The sequence below is a fragment of the Octopus sinensis genome, linkage group LG13 (assembly GCF_006345805.1).
Source record: "Octopus sinensis linkage group LG13, ASM634580v1, whole genome shotgun sequence".
Taxonomy (NCBI): Eukaryota; Metazoa; Mollusca; class Cephalopoda; order Octopoda; family Octopodidae; genus Octopus; species Octopus sinensis.
The window spans coordinates 67,249,350-67,267,741 of record NC_043009.1 but is presented as its reverse complement, the minus strand read 5'-3'; the positions used below and the strand labels follow the sequence as shown (position 1 = coordinate 67,267,741).

The 18,392-nt window shown below is 39.5% G+C and overlaps 1 protein-coding gene across 1 annotated transcript in view; it reads right to left on the bottom strand.

Moving 5' to 3' along the window:
* Positions 1 to 18,392, bottom strand: part of LOC115218404 (rho guanine nucleotide exchange factor 17) — a 204,025-nt gene that overhangs the window by 58,459 nt on the left and 127,174 nt on the right. Inside the window, exons 2-3 of the mRNA XM_029788195.2 lie at positions 9,926 to 10,003; positions 1,160 to 1,336 (exon numbers count right to left, since the gene is read on the bottom strand). Coding sequence (XP_029644055.1) covers positions 1,160 to 1,336; positions 9,926 to 10,003 — 255 coding nt within the window. The remainder of the gene's footprint in view (positions 1 to 1,159; positions 1,337 to 9,925; positions 10,004 to 18,392) is intronic.

The window sequence follows — 18,392 nt, the reverse complement described above, 5'->3', positions numbered from 1 at the left end:
TCTGAGTCTCAAAAAAACCAAGCATGCACTGTGTGTGCATGTGTGTACTCACATGCACACATTCATGTATACCTACAGAAACATAAACATGTTAAGTGGAAATGAATGCACAAATCATCATGGATTTAGGACAAAATATCACATGTAGCAACACCCACAAACACAGATGCAAGCAATATTGGTCTCCCATTTGGCACAAAGCCATCAATTTTAAGAGGGGCTAAATTGATAGCATTGACCCCAGTGTTCAACTGGTATTTATTCTATCAACCCCAAAAGGATGAAAGGCAAAGTTGATTCTGGTAGAATTTGAACTGATAACAGATGAAATGCCACTAAGCTTTTTGCCCAGCATGCTAATAGATCTGCTGGCTCAGTGCCTTACATGAGGGCAATACTGACTGATGAAAGTATATAGAGGGCGGCCCAAAAGCAGGTTTACAGTTATCACGTAGGCACCTTAAATTTCTTTTAGAACATTTTATTATATTTAAATTTCTGTCTTACAATCACATTGTTTATGCACATTTTAAACAGATAAAATTTAATCTCTCAGAGGCTCAAAATGTCCTCCTTCAACATTGCAACATTCTTCAAACCTCTTCAGAACATTCTGACATACAGTGTGGCACAAATTCCGATCTCCATCAATTTCAGTGAAATGCGTCAGAAATGTAAGCTTTTAATTCATTACTGTTTTGGGATTCTTCTCATAAACCTTGTTCTTTACAACACCTCCCACCAAAAAGAAATCCATTGGTGTCAGGTCAGGTGACCATTCGGTGCTGCCCCGTCTTCCAAACCAACGCTGTGGAAAGGCTTGGTCAAGGTAGTCTCTTGCTGTTAATGCATAATGTGGAGGTGCTCCATCTTGCTGAATAACGGTTTCATATTTTTCTTCTAATTAAGATCTAAACTCTTAATACATAAATGCGAAAGAGATAATTGAATAACTGTAAACCTACTTTTGGCCCACCCTGTATTGTACATTCACATGTTCATATAACATAGGTCGGTATATACACACAAGAATAAACACTGGTGTATATGTTTCTCTTACTCATTCATACACACACACACACACACATCCCAATAAACTGAAGAATTAATTGTAGAGGCTGAGAAAGCTTTCATCAAGTGAATGATGAGAACTACTTACAAAGTAGATGATTATATCACCGAGTGTACTTGACTTGGAGTCCCAGTTCTCCCAAACATTGTTGAGAAAGTCTAAATAGATGGAGTGGTGTGTCAGAATCTCTGGAACCATGTGAAATATAGTGGCAACTGTATTCTCGTCCAAGTTCTTCTGGGTTTTCAGTGGAATCATGTATTTCTGCAAGAGAAAAGTAACAGAGAGAGAGTGAAAGAGTAAGCAAGTACGAACGTTAGAGAGACAGAGACAGACAGACAGACAGAGATAGAGACAGAGAGAGACGTGGGGAGAAAATGAAAAGATAAGTCGTAGCACAGAGAGGCATCAGTAGAGAAGTTTGGGACAAAGATAACTGTTATCTTCATTTTGGTAATGGTTTCTTCAAATAGGTGTAGATGTGTACGTTTATGTATCTGTGCTTGTGTGGGATTGTATGTATGTGTGTATGGAGAGGTAGTAGATGTATGTCACATATTGTGTATGTGCATGTGCGAAGGTTTATACATACATACATATATATATATATATATATAAACGTACACACACACACATTTATTTATACATACACTGTTAGTATCGGAGCACAAGAAAATACATGCGAATGTGTGCATGTATGTATGTATGCATGTATGTGTTTATGTGTAGAAAAAGCTATGCATGTACTGTGTATAGATACGTATGTGTTGAATGTAAGAATGCATGGTATCCATTTTCAACTATATATATATATATGTATATAAGGGAAGGAGACAAAGAGACACAGTGGTTGCATTGTGCCAATAATGAAGGCACATAATTCTGTTTGCCTCAGTTTGCTTAGCTGACAACAAGTTTCCACTCTAGTGATTAAAAATAAAAAGTACTTTCAGCTGCCATAAAAATAAAACAAACATTAAGTAAATACTGAAAATAATTAAAAATAAATACTGAAAATAATATATTTTAATTAGAAACCAAATCTTTTAAAAAGCAGAATCAACAGGTCAAGCTACTGTAAAATATTAAATGTTAATTAAATAGTGTGCCAGCGCCGCATTGGCTGGCTTCCGTGCCGGTGGCACGTAAAAAGCACCAACCGATCATGGCCGATGCCGGACTCCCCTGGCACCTGTGCAGATGGCACGTAAAAAGCACCCACTACACTCGCGGAGTGGTTGGCGTTATGAAGGGCATCCAGCTGTAGAAACTCTGCCAGTTCAGACTGGAGCCTGGTGCAGCCCCTGGCTTCCCAGACCTCGGTCGAACCGTCCAACCCATGAGCACGGAAAACGGACATTAAACGATGATGATGATGATGATGATACTCAGGAGGGTCATTATGCCAGTGATAAACACACACTGGTTTAATTTCACTTCTTGATAATAATTCGTCAACTGGTTACATGAGTTTGCATCAGGAATCTTGCAAACCAAATACAAAAAGAGTAAACGCATATCTATGTAGTGTGTGTGTGTGTGTGTGTGTGTGTGTGTGTGTGTACAGACATGACAGAAGTAAATAAACACCCCATAAAACATTGTTTCTATGTTTATTCTAACTTGTAATGGTTTATACTTTTTCTTTATTGATTGACATTTTTATGTTTCAGATTCTATTTGTGGCTTTTTAATCATGCCACGTACAAAAGAAGCCTTGGAACTATCTGAATTTCAAAGAGGCCATATTGTGGATCATTGTGATGGTGGACATACCGTAAAATCGCAGAAAACCTTTCTACAGTTAGCAGAATGATTGTGCAATTCACCAGAGAGGGGAAGGAGTCCACATTACCTCGCCCAGATCAACCAAGGCCCTCTGACAGGACCCTTCTCTTTTCTAAGAGAAGTGTGGAGGATGATCCATGTGGCAAGGCCTCTGTCATAGCATAACAAGTTGATGTCAGTCACAGAACAGCTGTCAGGTGTCTCCATAAACTTGGTTACTATGGCAGAGCAGCAAGAAAGAAGCCATTTCTTCAACCAGCCAACATAAGTGGAGAAAAGATTGGGCCAGTGAGATGGTGGAGAGGCCACTAGCATTTTGGGACACTGTCATATTCTCTGAGGAGTCCAGATTTGCTGTATTTCCAGACAGTGGTCAGATGTGGGTCTGGAGACTCTGTGATCAAGAATTTGATGTGAAAAGATTGAAGCCAACAATGAAACATGGCAGCTAATTCTGTGATGGTCTGGGAAGCAATTTGGAGCAATGGTCGATCAGAGCTGGTGGTGTATGAGGGAAACATAAACTCAGATAAATATGTGTCCATATTGCAGAGAGGACTCTTGACAAATGGTGTTGGTAGGTTTCAGTTCAGCAAAAGAGAATAAGATAGAATAAGTATCAGGCTTTCAAAAAAAGAGAAAAAAAACTGAGTACTGGGGTCGATTCATTTGACTAAAATTCTGCATGGCCGCAGTCTAATGAGAGAGAAACAAATGAAATAATAAAAGAATAAAGGAATTAAGGAATAAAAGAATAAAGGGACTTATCTCCCCTTAGTAGATGCTAACCTGTTGTTCTCCCATCACAACAAACAACAGCTGAAACTCCCTCAAATCACACACTACTGTCTTTAACCCTTTCGTAACCAACCTGGCTGAAACCAGCTCTGGTTCTGTAGTAGAAATGTCTGGTTTTCGTAAGTTCTGAATTAAAATCTTTCAGCAAACCTTTGTCGCAATTTATGTTCTTAACACAAGCTTAATGACAACTAAGATATTTTACTAAATTCTTTGTTATATTTTAAATTAACTGCAAAAAATGCAGAGCATCTCAACAGAAATATGGTAACAAAAGGGTTAAAATATATAATAGAGAAACCATTCTTAACCCTTTTGATACCAACCCAGCTGAAACTGCCTCTGTAGTACAAATGTCTTGTTTTCATAAGTTTTGAATAAAAATCTTCCACCAAACTTTAGCCACAATTTATGTTCCTAACACTACCTGAATGATAACTAAGTTATTTTACTAAATTCTTTGTTATATTTAAAGTAATTGAAAGAAACCCAGAGCATCTCAAAATAAATTCAGTAACGAAAGGGTTAAATAAAAAGGCAGTCCTAGAAAAATTAAAAGATGGAATGATTATGGCTGAAAGAGAATACCTTTAATCACAGGTCTGCTAAAACAAAATTGGCCACGTGTTAATCAACTGTTGGATACTTAGGGAATTAAAAGTCTAATTGGATAAACTAGCAATGGAGTGTGTGTCAGTCATGTGAATTCCTTTCCAAATCTGCCGCCACAACAAACTTCTTTCTAGTCTCTATAACAGCAACAAACCTATTTCAAGCCTGAGGCTGACATCCTGCAACAATAGTGTCACAAACAATGAGGTGGGTGGGACGAGACCTGCCTAGCAGAATGGCTTCTGTTTTGTTTATGTTCAAGCTCTCTCTCTCTACAAATGATATCGGCCAACGCAAAAGATTGTCTTTGATAACATAACGATGACGATGATGATGATAGCTTCTTTTAATGTTACAAGGGACAAAGGAAAATTACAAATACAAATTACAAAATGACAGGGGTTGAAATAATAATGATGATGATGATGATGATGATGGTAATAATTAAGCAAAGACATAGACAAATGGTTGAAGGAGATTGGAATGGAATGTCCTGTGGATCTTTTAAAGAAAGTTTGCCTCTCAGAGACAAGAAAGATTATCAAGGACGTTCTGAGCATTTGAAAGACTATTGAAAGCTTGTGGGTATCTAAGGTTACAAGTGGTAACCTGAGCAACCCATATAAATCCATCCAGGAATAAGACCGAACCTGAGGAAAATCAAAAATAATAATAATAATGAAGATGATTTCAAATTTTGGCACAAGGCCAGCATTTTTTGGTTTTGTTAGGGGTGGGGTTGATTATATGTACCCCAGTGCTTATCCCTGAAAGGATGACAAGAAAAATTAACCCAAGTGGAATCCTAGATCGGAATGTAAAGACAAACAAAACGATGCTTAGCATTTTGCTCAGCCTGCTAACCATTCTGATGGTTTCTGATTAAGGCACAAGGCAGCAAACAATTTTAAAGGAAGGGGCTTAGTCAATTCCTTCAACCCCAGTACTTGACTGGTACTTTATTTTGGACCCCAGAGAGATAAAAGGCAAAGTTTGACTTTATCAGGATTGAAACACAAAATGTAAAGTAACCAGAAGCAACCCAGCAAAGCATTTCGTCCAACATTCTAAACAAATTTTCCAAAACACCATCCTTTAAAAATAATAATAATTTCTAATTTCTAGTGACCCCAGCACTTGACTGGAACTAGCTTTATCACCCCTGAAAGGATGAGAGACAAAGTCAACAGAATTTGAACTCAGAACATAAGACAGGTCCAGCATGCTAACAATTCGGTAAAGCTTACAGCTGCCCCTGCCATGATGATGATGAGGAGGAGAAGGAGGATTTCAAACTCTGGAACAAGGCTAGCAATTTCAGAGGAGGGGGGTAAGTCAATTACATCGACCCCGCCCCTAGTATTATACTGGTACTTATTTCATCAACCCTGAAAGGATGAAAGGCCAAGTTGACCTCGGCCAGAATTTGAACTCAGAAACGTTTCTAAGCATTTTGTCCAGCATGCTAATGATTCTGCCAGCTCACCGAAGAATAATGATTACAACAACAACAACGACAACAACAAATAGAAGCTACAATAACATCATCATCATAATTACAGCAACAACAAAAACATAAATTACAATATCATCATCACAACAACAACAGCAACAACAATGAAGAACGACAGTGTGCGTAATAGCAGGAGCAAAGTCAACATAATTAGCTACAATAATAACCTGAAAAATGAAGCAGTTAAACAATATTCGAGGTAGAATGGGTGGGGTGGGGGTAAAGAGAGAGGGGGGAGTTAATGGGTAGGACTGGGGTGGGGCATTAATAATAGGGTGACAGGAAACAACAACAACAAATGCTGTCCTTTTATTCTCTGGATGTTGTTAAGCAATATTTGTAAAAGAAAAAAGAAACTAGAATGGCCAGAAAAGTGTTGGAATGCATAAATAGGGGGGGGGGGTGCTCTCGGTTTATTTAACATGATATCAATGTGTTTTGGTTTAGAAGGGGTGCCTCATTGCCTTCTGTAGGTGTAAATATATGTGGTTTGGCAAAAAAAAAAAAAAGACCAGCTTGGTGGCAGGAGCTGCTAAAACCTGGTTATCATTAATATCCCTTGGGGATTGGGGAAAACAGTTTCAACCCTAAAGCAGCTCAAAGCTGAAGTCTTCCTCAGCAAAGGAACCAGGTCTAAGTGATCGGTAGAAAGAGTAATACTGTCTCCTTTGAACACCTCAATCAGCTCAACAAATGGCATTTGAGAGAAATTCCAGGCAAAGAGAGAAACTACAAGTCTGTGGCTTGTATTGCCAAGGATTAGAATTCTGTAACCTAACTAGTAGGGGCATTAAACTCAATTGAGGTTCCAAGAATTCCCTCTCACATCCTGAAACTTAAAGTTGGAGACCCCGTCATGATCCTATGGAATATGGACCCCTCAAAAGTAATGAGTGAACTCAATGCATCATCTCCTGGTTTCATACAAATGTCATTGAAGTTATTATTTCCAGCAGTCCCTACAAAAGTGACACTGTCCTCCTACTAAGAAATTCCACTGGTACCAAACACTGAGCTGCCCTTCAAGATTAGGTATCTCCAATTTCCATGCAAGCCATGTTTTGCTATGACTATAAAACAAGGTACAAGGACAGATCTTTAAAATAATCAATCTGAAACTCTCTATCCTATACTTCTCTCATGGGGCCCTTAATATGTTGCAGCCTGAAGAAGAATGCTGAGAAATTCATTATCAGGGCCCCAAAAAACCAAACAAGAAATGTGGTCCAACAAAAGGCTTTATTGTATCAATGCATTTCTGCATTAGTAACGAAGCTAATTAATAGGAAAGTTATTAAATTATTGGAATTAATTTGCTAATAAAACATTTATGTAGCATGGCTCAATTTTACTTTTAATTTGTTGTAGTTGAAAATCAAGTAATTGCCTGGGTATTTCATTGGGTATTCAAACTAGAATATCATCATCATCATCATCGATTAACGTCTGCTTTCCCTGCTGGCATGGGTTGGATGATTTGACTGAGGTCTGGAAAGCCAGAAGGCTGCACCAGGCTCCAATCTGGTCTGGCAAACTTTCTACAACTGGATGTCCTTCCTAACGCCAACCACTCTGAGAGTGTAGTGGGTACTTTTTATGTGCCACCGACACAGGAACCAGTTAGGGGGTAGTAACATCAGTCATAATTGGTTGGCGCCTTTTACGTGCCACCGGCACAGAAGCCAGTCCGAGGCTACTGGCATCAGTCACATTCAGATGGTGCATTTTACGTGCCACTGGTACAGGAGCCAGTCAGGGCGTACTGGCATCAGTCACGATTGGTTGGTGCTTTTTACGTGCCACCAGCACAGGAGCCATATATATATATTTTACTCATTTCAGCGATGCGATTGTGATTTTAAGCAAATTATGTCTATGGGTCCTTCTGTTGTTAGACCCCACCACTGTGAGATCCCCCTCTAAGGGACACCTGAGATGTAACCCTGTCATTGTCGCAGAGCAATGTGAGGATATATTATAGCAAATTAGTTTAATTCATTCATTTGCTCCTTTGCTTTATGGTGCACTGCATAATTTCCCTCAAAGATAATTACCAAATCTATGTCACCAGATAATCTAATTGGAATCTTTACTGATTATATATACATATATATATATATATCTGTAAATATAATATGTGACAATTATTCGGTAGCCATGATAAAACTCCGAGTTTCAGATGTCGGGGTGGAAACCTACACTGACATCTCTTCAGTTACCAGGCCATTGATGGCCTGATAACGGAAGAGATGCCGATGTGGATTTCCGCCCCCACATCCGAAACTCGACGTTTTATCATGGCTACCAAATAATTGTCACATATTATATTTGCAGAGAAATTCCTCTATTTACATAAAATCGAGGTCTTTTTCATTCTTTTGTTGTCATACTATTACTATTAATATATGTGTATGTATGTGTGTGTGTATAAGATAGAGAGAGAGAGATTAACAGCCCAAACGGCGAACAAATGTACATCTAATTATATTGAAGTCAATGAGATCCATCTAGGTCACGAATGCCATCCTTCAAGTTAACAGAACCGGCATTTTCACTGCAGGCCATTTTAGAAGCTTGTAATTGTTTTAGGGGAAGGCTTCAATTACATTTTTTGCATTGAATCAATTAGTAAGTTCATCACTAATTTATATAATGTATGCAATTCATTCTACAGATGAGATGAATCAAACACACACACACACACACGTTTCAATGGGCTTCCTTCTGTTTCCATCTACTACATCCACCCACAAGGCTTTGGTCAGCCCAGGGCTATAGAAGCAGAAGGCACTTGCCCACGGTGTTGTGCTAAGGGACTGATTTCAAAAGCAAGCAACTGGGAAACAAACTTCTTATTTCTTTACTACCCACAAGGGGCTAAACATGGAGGGGACAAACAAGGACAGACAAACGGATTAAGTCGATTACATCGACCCTAGTTCGTAACTGGTACTTATTTAATCGACCCCAAAAGGATAGAAGGCAAAGTCAACCTCGGCGGAATTTGAACTCAGAATGTAGCGGCAGACGAAATACCACTAAGCATTTCGCTGTCATGCTAACGTTTCTGCCAGCTCACCGCCTTGAAGCAGAGAGGATATACTGGATGGTCTAGGTAGGAAGGCTTTGATCATGAGTCAGGTCAGGTCAGTCAAGTCTGACCCAGGGCTAAACAATGATAATAATTATCACATAGCCACAAAGCTACACATTTATAAAGGAGTTATATACAAAGGTCTAATCAGAAAAGTACCAGGACTGATGCCATAAAAAGAAAACTACAACACCTATGAGGCATTGAATCCCCTTCGAAACGGTCCCCTTCTTGAAGCCACACACTTTATCCCAGAGTTGTTTCTGTTGATGGAAGCATTCCTGGAACTCTGTTTTGGGGATAGAGAGCAGTTGCCTTGTTTGCATTCTCCTGGATTTCCTCAACAGCTAGAATTCCTGCTTCTTTCAAGTGGGACTTGATCTTAGGAAAGATTCCTGGCCATAACAACCTTCAAGTCATGTCTGTTTCCACACACACACACACACACACATTCTCTGTCATGGTCACTGATGGAACGTCTGTGGTGAGATGACCACACTTTACTTCCAAGCACTGCTATAAGCAATGGAAGTGACCATCAACGTTATAACTTAGAGTGCATATGCAACAGAGTTGAAGGTCAATCTGAGCCAAGGGGCTTCAATCTGCATACTTTAGCTCAGTTACCATAGCAACAATCCCTATATTTATTGATCAGACTTCACAGATACAGTAGCTCAAAACATGTTCCAGCATATTACTGGTACTTAATTGTTGTTGGTGGTGTTATCATCTTTGACTAAGCAAACTTAGTATCAAAGAAATTCTAGTCCTGACCATCATCCTGACCATCCAATACTCTGATGTGTCCACTCTTTTTAAAAAAAAAAGAATGTGATTTGGATTTAACTGCCTTTTCTAGCAAATTGAACAACTACTTAGAGGTTTCTTTATTGGTTTATGATAATTAATTTATTGAGCCCAGAGGGGTGAAAAGGTGAAAATGACCCCAGTATGAATTGGACTTGGAGCAGAGAAGAATGTCAGCTATAGCCACATCCCTAAGACATGATGGTAGTATTCTTAATAAACACAGAGAGATACCAACCTCTTTTAAAGTTCTGAGAGCTTCCACGTATTCCTGTTCGTTTCTGTAGAGTTCTTGGGCAACATGGTAGCGTTTGTCCTGCAATAACAAGAGAGTAGAGATAGAATGAGTCATTTGTGGTGGTGGTGAGGAAATAGAGAATAAGAACTGTATGAAAGAATTTTGAACAAGTGACTGAAAGAGAGTAAGGGAAAGAAAAATACAGTAGATGTCTTGAAAGAAAGGTGTGTGTGTGTAAACATCATCATCATTTAACGTCCGTTTTCTGCGCTAGCACAAGTTGGACGGTTCGACCGGAGTCTGGGAAGCCAGGGCTGCACCAGGCTCCAGTCTGATCTGGCAGTGTTTCTACAGCTGGATGCCCTTCCTAACACCAACCACTCCGCGAGTGTAGTGGGTGCTTTTTACGTGCCAACACTCCCTGTGCTGGTGCCACATAAAAAGTATCCAGTACATAAAGTGTCAGGCATTCGGAAGGGCATCCAGCCATAGAAACCATGCCAAAACAGACAACAGGAGCCTGGTGCAGTTCTCGAGCTTGCCACCTCATCTCAAACCATCCGATCCAAGCCATTATGGAAAACAGACATTAAATGATGGTGATGATGATATGTATAGGGAAGGGAGAGGGGGAAAAAGAGGAATGAATAAATGAAAAGATAACAAAAATCTTTGGGAAGTTAACATGAATGTAGGAAGAACTCTCATGAAGACTTGCATGACAGGGTTGAAGACGAATGCAGGCAGATGTAGGAAATACAAAGAGGGGAAATTTATGAAAGCGAAATATAAACTCAGGAAATAACATTTCAAATGTCATGTTGTTAAAAAATATGAAGAAAAACAGGAGCTCAAGGGAAGATTAAGAGATAAAAACAGAAAGCAAAGTTTGTTTTTTGACACTAGAAGAGAAAAATGTTTTTTTTAAAAAATGAAAAAATGATATTTTCCAAATTCTAAAGGACAACTCTTAGCTGAGATTTCTTGGAGCAGAATGGAACCAAAAATGTGTAGTGAAATAATGAGAGGCACCTTGTGGAGTGTCCTATTGATTCTGCTTTCTATTGTCCTTTTAAGGTTTAAAAATCAATAATAAAATTAAGAGGTTTTTTTTATATTATGTTTTTTTATGTTTTTTTTATGTGTTGGTTTGGTTGTGCGGTTAAGAAGTTTGCTTCCCAACCGTGTGGCCCTGGATTCAGTCCCATTGCACAACACCTTTGACAAGTATCTTCTATTATAGCCCCAGGCCGAGCAAAGCCTTCTGAGGGAATTTGGTAGACAGAAACTGAAAGGAGCCCAGCATAAGCATATAAGCACACACACACACACATGATCAAGCCAGCCTCTTGCTACTCTGAGTTTCATCTGTAGGCACTATTTGTCTGAAGATTCTAAGTGCCAACAGGTGAAACTCAGAGAAGCAAGAGGCTGACTCAACCAAAATAGGATATCATTAATGTCTAATATGGTATTGAGTACTCTTTTCGCTAACAGTAGATATTCAAAGAATGCATGCATGGATGTATGTGTGTGTGTATGTGTGTGTGTGTGAGTGTATGATTCTGTTGGTTTTTCTTGACAATGCATAATTGTCAATGTGTATCATTCGTTTCCAATATTCTTTGAGAATGTCTCTGGCCATCAGGAAACATCATCTTGCTTGGAAACAGATAAAGAAAAGCAATAAGAAGGGCATCTGGATGTAGGAAATCTGCCTTGAAAAACTCTGACCAATCCATGCAAGCATGGAAAAATGGACATTAAAATGTAGCTGATGATGATGATGATGATATCCATAGATAAACACACACACACACTCTTTCTCTCTCTCCAACTTCCATTTGAAAAAGAAAGAAGACAATTCTGAAGCCCCAAGCAGATGTCCAGTCTTTATTTTACTCCTTTGGTCTTTGGACTTAAGCCATTCAGGGCAGTGAAGCAGTTTATGTACATATGAGTACATTTCTAACAAAAGCATGTAATGTCAACCAGTAATATACTGAGGTCAATTCAAAACTGTCTGTATAGTTTTCCCTTTAGTTTTTACAAAAAAACCAAAAACACTACCAAGGCGCCAATTATTTAACTTTCCGATGCTCCTCGTAGTGCCAGTAGCATTAAAAAGAAGCATTCGAGCATGGTTGATGCCAGTGCCACCTGACTGGCTCCCATACCGGTGGCACATAAAAAGCACCATCTGAGCATGGTCGGTGCCAGAACCACCCGACTGGTTCCTGTGCTGGTGACACATAAAAAGCACCATCTGAATGTAGTCGATGCCAGTGCCCCCTGATTGGCTCCCATCCTGGTGGTACATAAAAAGCACCATCCAAACATGGTCGATGCCAGTGCCCTGACTGGCTCCCGTGCCAGTGACACATAAAAAGTACTCACTACACTCTCGGAGTGGTTGGTGTTAAGCAGGGTATCCAGTTGGAGAAACCTTGCCAGATCAGACTGGAGCCTGGTGCAGCCTCCTGGCTCACCAGTCCTCAGTCAAACCGTCCAAACCATGCCAGCAGGGAAAGCGGACGTTAAACGATGATGATGCTGACAATGGCTGAAACTATTTACTCTTATCAGCAGTTGTCCAACTCAACCAGTTATAAACTGGGGTCAACTGTGTATATTCCTCTCCACGTCAACAGCTTAATCTTTGCTTTACCATTTTCAATACTCTCAAAGGCTGGGTTGCCATTTTGGTGTAAGAGCACAAAATTTAATTCACAACCAACCCTGTGGCTTGGGGTTCAATCCTAGATTAGACAAGTGCCTGAGACTCCATCCTTGAATTCACCAATGCATTGTGGGTAAAATATGAGGTATGGAAACTGTGTAGAAGCCTGTTGCATGTGTGTGTGTGTGTGTTGATGTTCTGAAACTTAGCAGCTCAACAAAGAGCATTCAATATAATAATTTCCACAGTTAAAAACGTAAGTACTTGGGACCAAATAAAAGCTAGACAACTATGCTCCAGCATGGTCGCTGCAATACAGTGACTGACTGAAACCATTAAAATAATAAAAGAGATATGTTTACACATATATACATGTGAATATAAATAGACATATATAAATATATATATATACACCCACGCACAAATACATATTAAGTACACACACACCTATAATGATCACAAACACCTCCAACTCAAACACACACACACACAGAAGTTAATATACGATCCAATGTACACATACATACGCATTGTATATACCAACAAAATTTCAGACTCCAATGTAGAATACACACACACACACACAGAGACTTACACCAACCCATATGCAATAAACACACTCAAACTCCAGACAAAAAACAACGCAAACTCTGAAACACACACACACACATACATACACACTCACCTGCATACATACACACACACATACATATATATATATATATATATACACACACACAAACTCACTGCAACATCATTGGAACCCACCACACACACACAGCACCCTCCCATATATATATATATACTCACTGCAATCTCTGCACACACACACACACACAACACACACACACACACACATATACACACACACACACAAACTCACTGCAACATCACTGAACACACACGCACACATCCATACTTAAACTCCACACAAAACAAACACGTTTGACTAGGAAACACAAGCACATTCATACAGACACACACACACACACACACAAAGTAACCGCCCCGCACCCCCCCCCGCTCCAGTCCCACCACCACTGCTACCACGACTGGGTTATTTTCAACAGCTTTAACCTTATTCAAGAGATTAAACGGGGGGGGAGGAGGGGGGAGAAAGAGAGAGAAAGAGAGAGAGAGAGAGAGAGAGAGAGAGAGAGAGGAAAGAAAGGACAACATCTCCAGAAGATTCAACAACTTGGAACTGTGCCACATTCTCTCTCTCTATCCCAACACCATCATCATCATCATCATCATTATCATCATCATAATCATCATCGTCATCATCACCACCACCACAATCACCGTCATCATCATCATCACAGCTACACTGATGCTTATACCGTTTCCTCACTCCTTCTCACCACTCCCAACACCATCATCATCATCACTACTATACTGCTTCTTCACTTCTTTTCTACCCCCAAAACCATCATCACCATCACCATCATACTGATACTATTACAACTTTACCAATCCAAACATCATCATCATATCATCAACGCTATTTCTTTTTCTCTTTTCACCATTTCCAACATCATCATCATCATCATCATCACTGTCATATTCACGTTACTACTCCTCCTCCTACTCCTCCTTCCTCCACCTCCAAGGCTATCATGACTGTCTCATTCATACTACCACTCCTCATCTCTCGCCCGCCCCCCTTCCTTCATTTCTCTATCATCATCATCATCATCATCACCACACTTATATTACACTGTTCCACCTCCTCCGCCCACTCCCGCCACTCCAACCTTATCTATCCTACTACTCATCCTTCTCCACCTTCTCTAAGGCCTCCACCCCCATCACTGAGAGCCTCTCCCCTCTCATTTACCTCCTCCCACAACATCCACTTCATTATTACATACAGAATACTATAAGATAATATAAGCTACCAAAGTTATTGTTAACACACACACACGATATATATCTATAAATGTACATATGTGTGTGTGTGTGTGTGTGTATATATATATATATATGGCTGTGTAGTAGTGTAGCAAGAGGATTGTTTCCCAACCACATCGTTCTGAGTTCGGTCCCACTGCATGGCACCTTGGCCAAATGTCTTCTACTATATCCTTGGGCCAGCCAAAGCCTTGTGTGTGGATTTGGCAGATGGAAACAGAAAGAGGCCTGTCGTGTGTGTGTATATATATATATATATATACACACATAAATAAGGATAAGATCGTTAATTTAAAAATAAAATAACGATTTTATCAAGTGGTCAGCATGGAAAAAAAATAACTTTCAAAGGTAATAATTATTATAATTATAAATTAGGGTATCTACGAGATACCACCATGCTGAAAATAGCAACCATGATCTGACTCTAAAACCACCTAAATTTTCCATATATCAACACGGAGAGAAAACAAGGAGACAAGATGAAACTAGTAAAAAATTACTAGATAATTCTAGATCCCGGATTTGAGAGAGAGAGAGAGAGAGAGAGATATGCATGTGCATATATTTATGTATTTGTGCTTGACAACCAATGTTGGTGTGTTTATGTCCCCATAACTTAGTGGTTCGGTAAAAAAGAGGCCGATAGAATAAGTACTAGGCTTACAAAGAATAAGTCCTGGGGTCGATTTGTTTGACTAAAACCCCTTAAGGTGGTACTCCAGCATGGCCGCAGTCAAATGAATAAAACAAATAAAAGAATGTGTGTGTGTGTATAAACTGAAAACTACATCAGTTGTGACGATGAGGGTTCCAGTTGATCCAATCAACGGAACAGCCCGATCATAAAATTTATGTGCAAGTGGTTGAGTGCACCACAGACACGTGTACTCCTTGTGTAGTTTTCAGAGAGATTCACCATCAAAGAGGGTATGACAAAGCTGGCCCCTTTGAATTACAGGTACAACTCGTTTTTGCCAGGTGAGTGGACTGGAGCAATGTGGAATAAAGTGTCTTGTACAAGGACACAATGAACCACTGGGGATTGAACTCATGACCATAAGATCTTGAGTCAAATACACTAACCACTTGGCCACATGCCTCCATTTATATATATATATATATATATACATATCTATATATATATACATATCTATATATATATATACATATATATACTTATTATAAGATAGTGTACATTTAAACAAGAGAAAACTACCTTTTAACAGGTAATTTTTAATATATATATGTGTGTATGTGTGTGTGTGTGTACCATCATGACGCACGCACATATATGGACACACAAACACATATGAACATGGACACGGTTGGTTGGCTGTTAGGTCCAGACCAGACCTGTTACAGCATACCTTTAATAAAAGACATGCCAGCTACGACCATCCTGTCATTCAAATATCATTTATTTCCTACCATATCGCATCTTTGCAAAGTTCTTGCAGATGATAGGGTGTAATTTCAGAGAGATTTAGCAGCTATTTCTAGAAGGTCAAAAAGTTACACAGACGCTTTACCATTTGCTCATGGTTGTAGTGTATTAGTGATTGACAAGGGGTTTTGCTGATCAGTCAGACAGCCTTTTGAGTAGAGGTTGGATGTGTGAGGATGCGTGGGTATATATGTTGATGGGTGGGTTAGGGTTATATGTGCATTTATTGGAAATAAGGTAAAAAAACACCTCAAATCCTTTTTTAAATTCTACCAAACTGAAGAATCAAAGATGTTGCTGATATATAACCACAGGTGAGTTCTATTGGAGCAAAAATCTTTTGGTGTGCAAACAGTCAACCAAATGAGCAGGTGTGACCCACCTGTCTGTTGGCTCTTGTACATTCTCCAACCTGAGAACTCTACTGCAGATTCCAGAATGCAATGGTGAATCCTATGAAATAGTTGAGTTTGACAGTATGGACAGGTACACCTGTTGTTATTCAACCCTGATTGAACAGCCCTGTGATCAAATGTATTCCCACTGTGACTCCCCTATGACATATAAAAGACATTATTCTATATTCGTATTATCTTATAAAAAAAAAAGATACATTCTGCATAGTATCCTTTATATAAGTCAAATCAATAATGCTCTGCAACTGGTTATGTAAATTAGCTCTACCTGTCTCATGGTCTCAGGCCATCAGTGACTAAATCAAGAAAACCACACTGTTCTCACCCTAAGGTATTCAGGTAGATGGACAGTATGACAGGACAAAAATCAATAGCTGTACAGTAAGAGGAGATGAGCTCAACAAGGGGTCAATGGCCATTCATCCAACCTACAAATGGAGCTGGGCTCCAGTAAGGCTTTTGGCACTCTAGGCAACCCCTGAAGTCACTTGTTTCTCAGATGTACTCGCCTCGTTTCTCTCTTGACCTAAAAAAACCCAAATGAAAGAAGCCCCATAAGAAGTGAGAGGACCAACCAAGGTAGTTTAAATCAGTTCGGACTAAGGTTATCATAATCTTCGATCTCACATCACGAGAAGAGACAAGACACGTTCACTGCTACTGCCTAATGTGTTCTTCACTTCTTGGAAACACTACAAGACGATCTGAGGGATATTTAGCTGCTATCTCTAACAGATCACCTGACTGACCATATAATAAGCTCCCCTGTTGGCTCTATACAGATGTAGAGGCCACAGTGGCGAAGGGCAAGGTGGACTTGGACAGAATAGTAGTATTGCTAGGTGAGGTTACTACATCTGATGTTAGAGCAGCTGTATTTAGAGGCAGGGGGGAGGGGGGCTGACTTAGTCTTTTATTACTTCTGTTGTGGAATTGGTGGAAGTGGTGCTAATAAAATAAGCAACACTCTAATATTGGGATATTAATCCAAACATCTGCAACAAATTCTCTACAAATGAGTGACATTATTTCACACATCAATATTCCTGATGTATTACAAGGCAGCGGAACTGGCAGAATCATTAGCATGCCAGGCAAAATGCTAAGCAGCATTTCGTCCAACTTTAGATTGTGAGTTCAAATTCCACTGAGGTCGACTTTGCCTTTCATCGTTTCAGGGTCGATAAACTAAGTACCAGTTGAGCACTGGGGTTTGATGTAACCAGCTTAAACACCCACTCCAAAATTGCAAGTCTTGTACTAAAATTTGAAAACGATATTTATGATATATTGTGCAAATGTCATAGAAGTATCTTCGATGTAATCTCATTTTTCCAGGAAATAGAAACAAAATCTCCCACAACTTACACACTACTGACTTAGAAAAGGAAGAACAAAAACACTGCTTGAAATAATTTAAAAAAAAAAAAACTTTGTCTGGATAAAATAGGCGCAGGAGTGGCTGTGTGGTAGGTATCTTGCTTACCAACACCATGCTGGGTTATAAAGGGCATCATTGGAGTGTAGAACACATGTTTTTGTATTGTTACTTTTCATCAGCTATGATAGCTTTGAGGTCTTCAGCTGTTGAGGTATAACAATACAGAAACAGGTATTATTGGGGTATTGTAAAGGCGGCGAGCTAGCAGAAACATTAGCACGCCAGACGAAATGCTTAGCGGTATTTTGTTGGCCGTTACATTTTGAGTTCAAGTTCTGCCAAGGTCGACTTTGCATTTCATCCCTTCGGGGTCAATTAAATAAGTACCAGTTATGCACTCGGGTCGATGTAATCGACTTAATCCCTTTGCCTGTCCTTGTTTGTCCCCTCTATGTTTAGCCCCTTGTGGGCAATAAAGAAATAAGAAACAGGTATTGTTGAGACAGGACATGTATAATATGTCCTACAGTTTGATGACATGACATCGTTCAACACCCAGCTCAGTGTTTTCACTCAGTCTGTCTTTTAGGAGAATTTCTCTTCTGGGACATTTACAACATCATCAGACT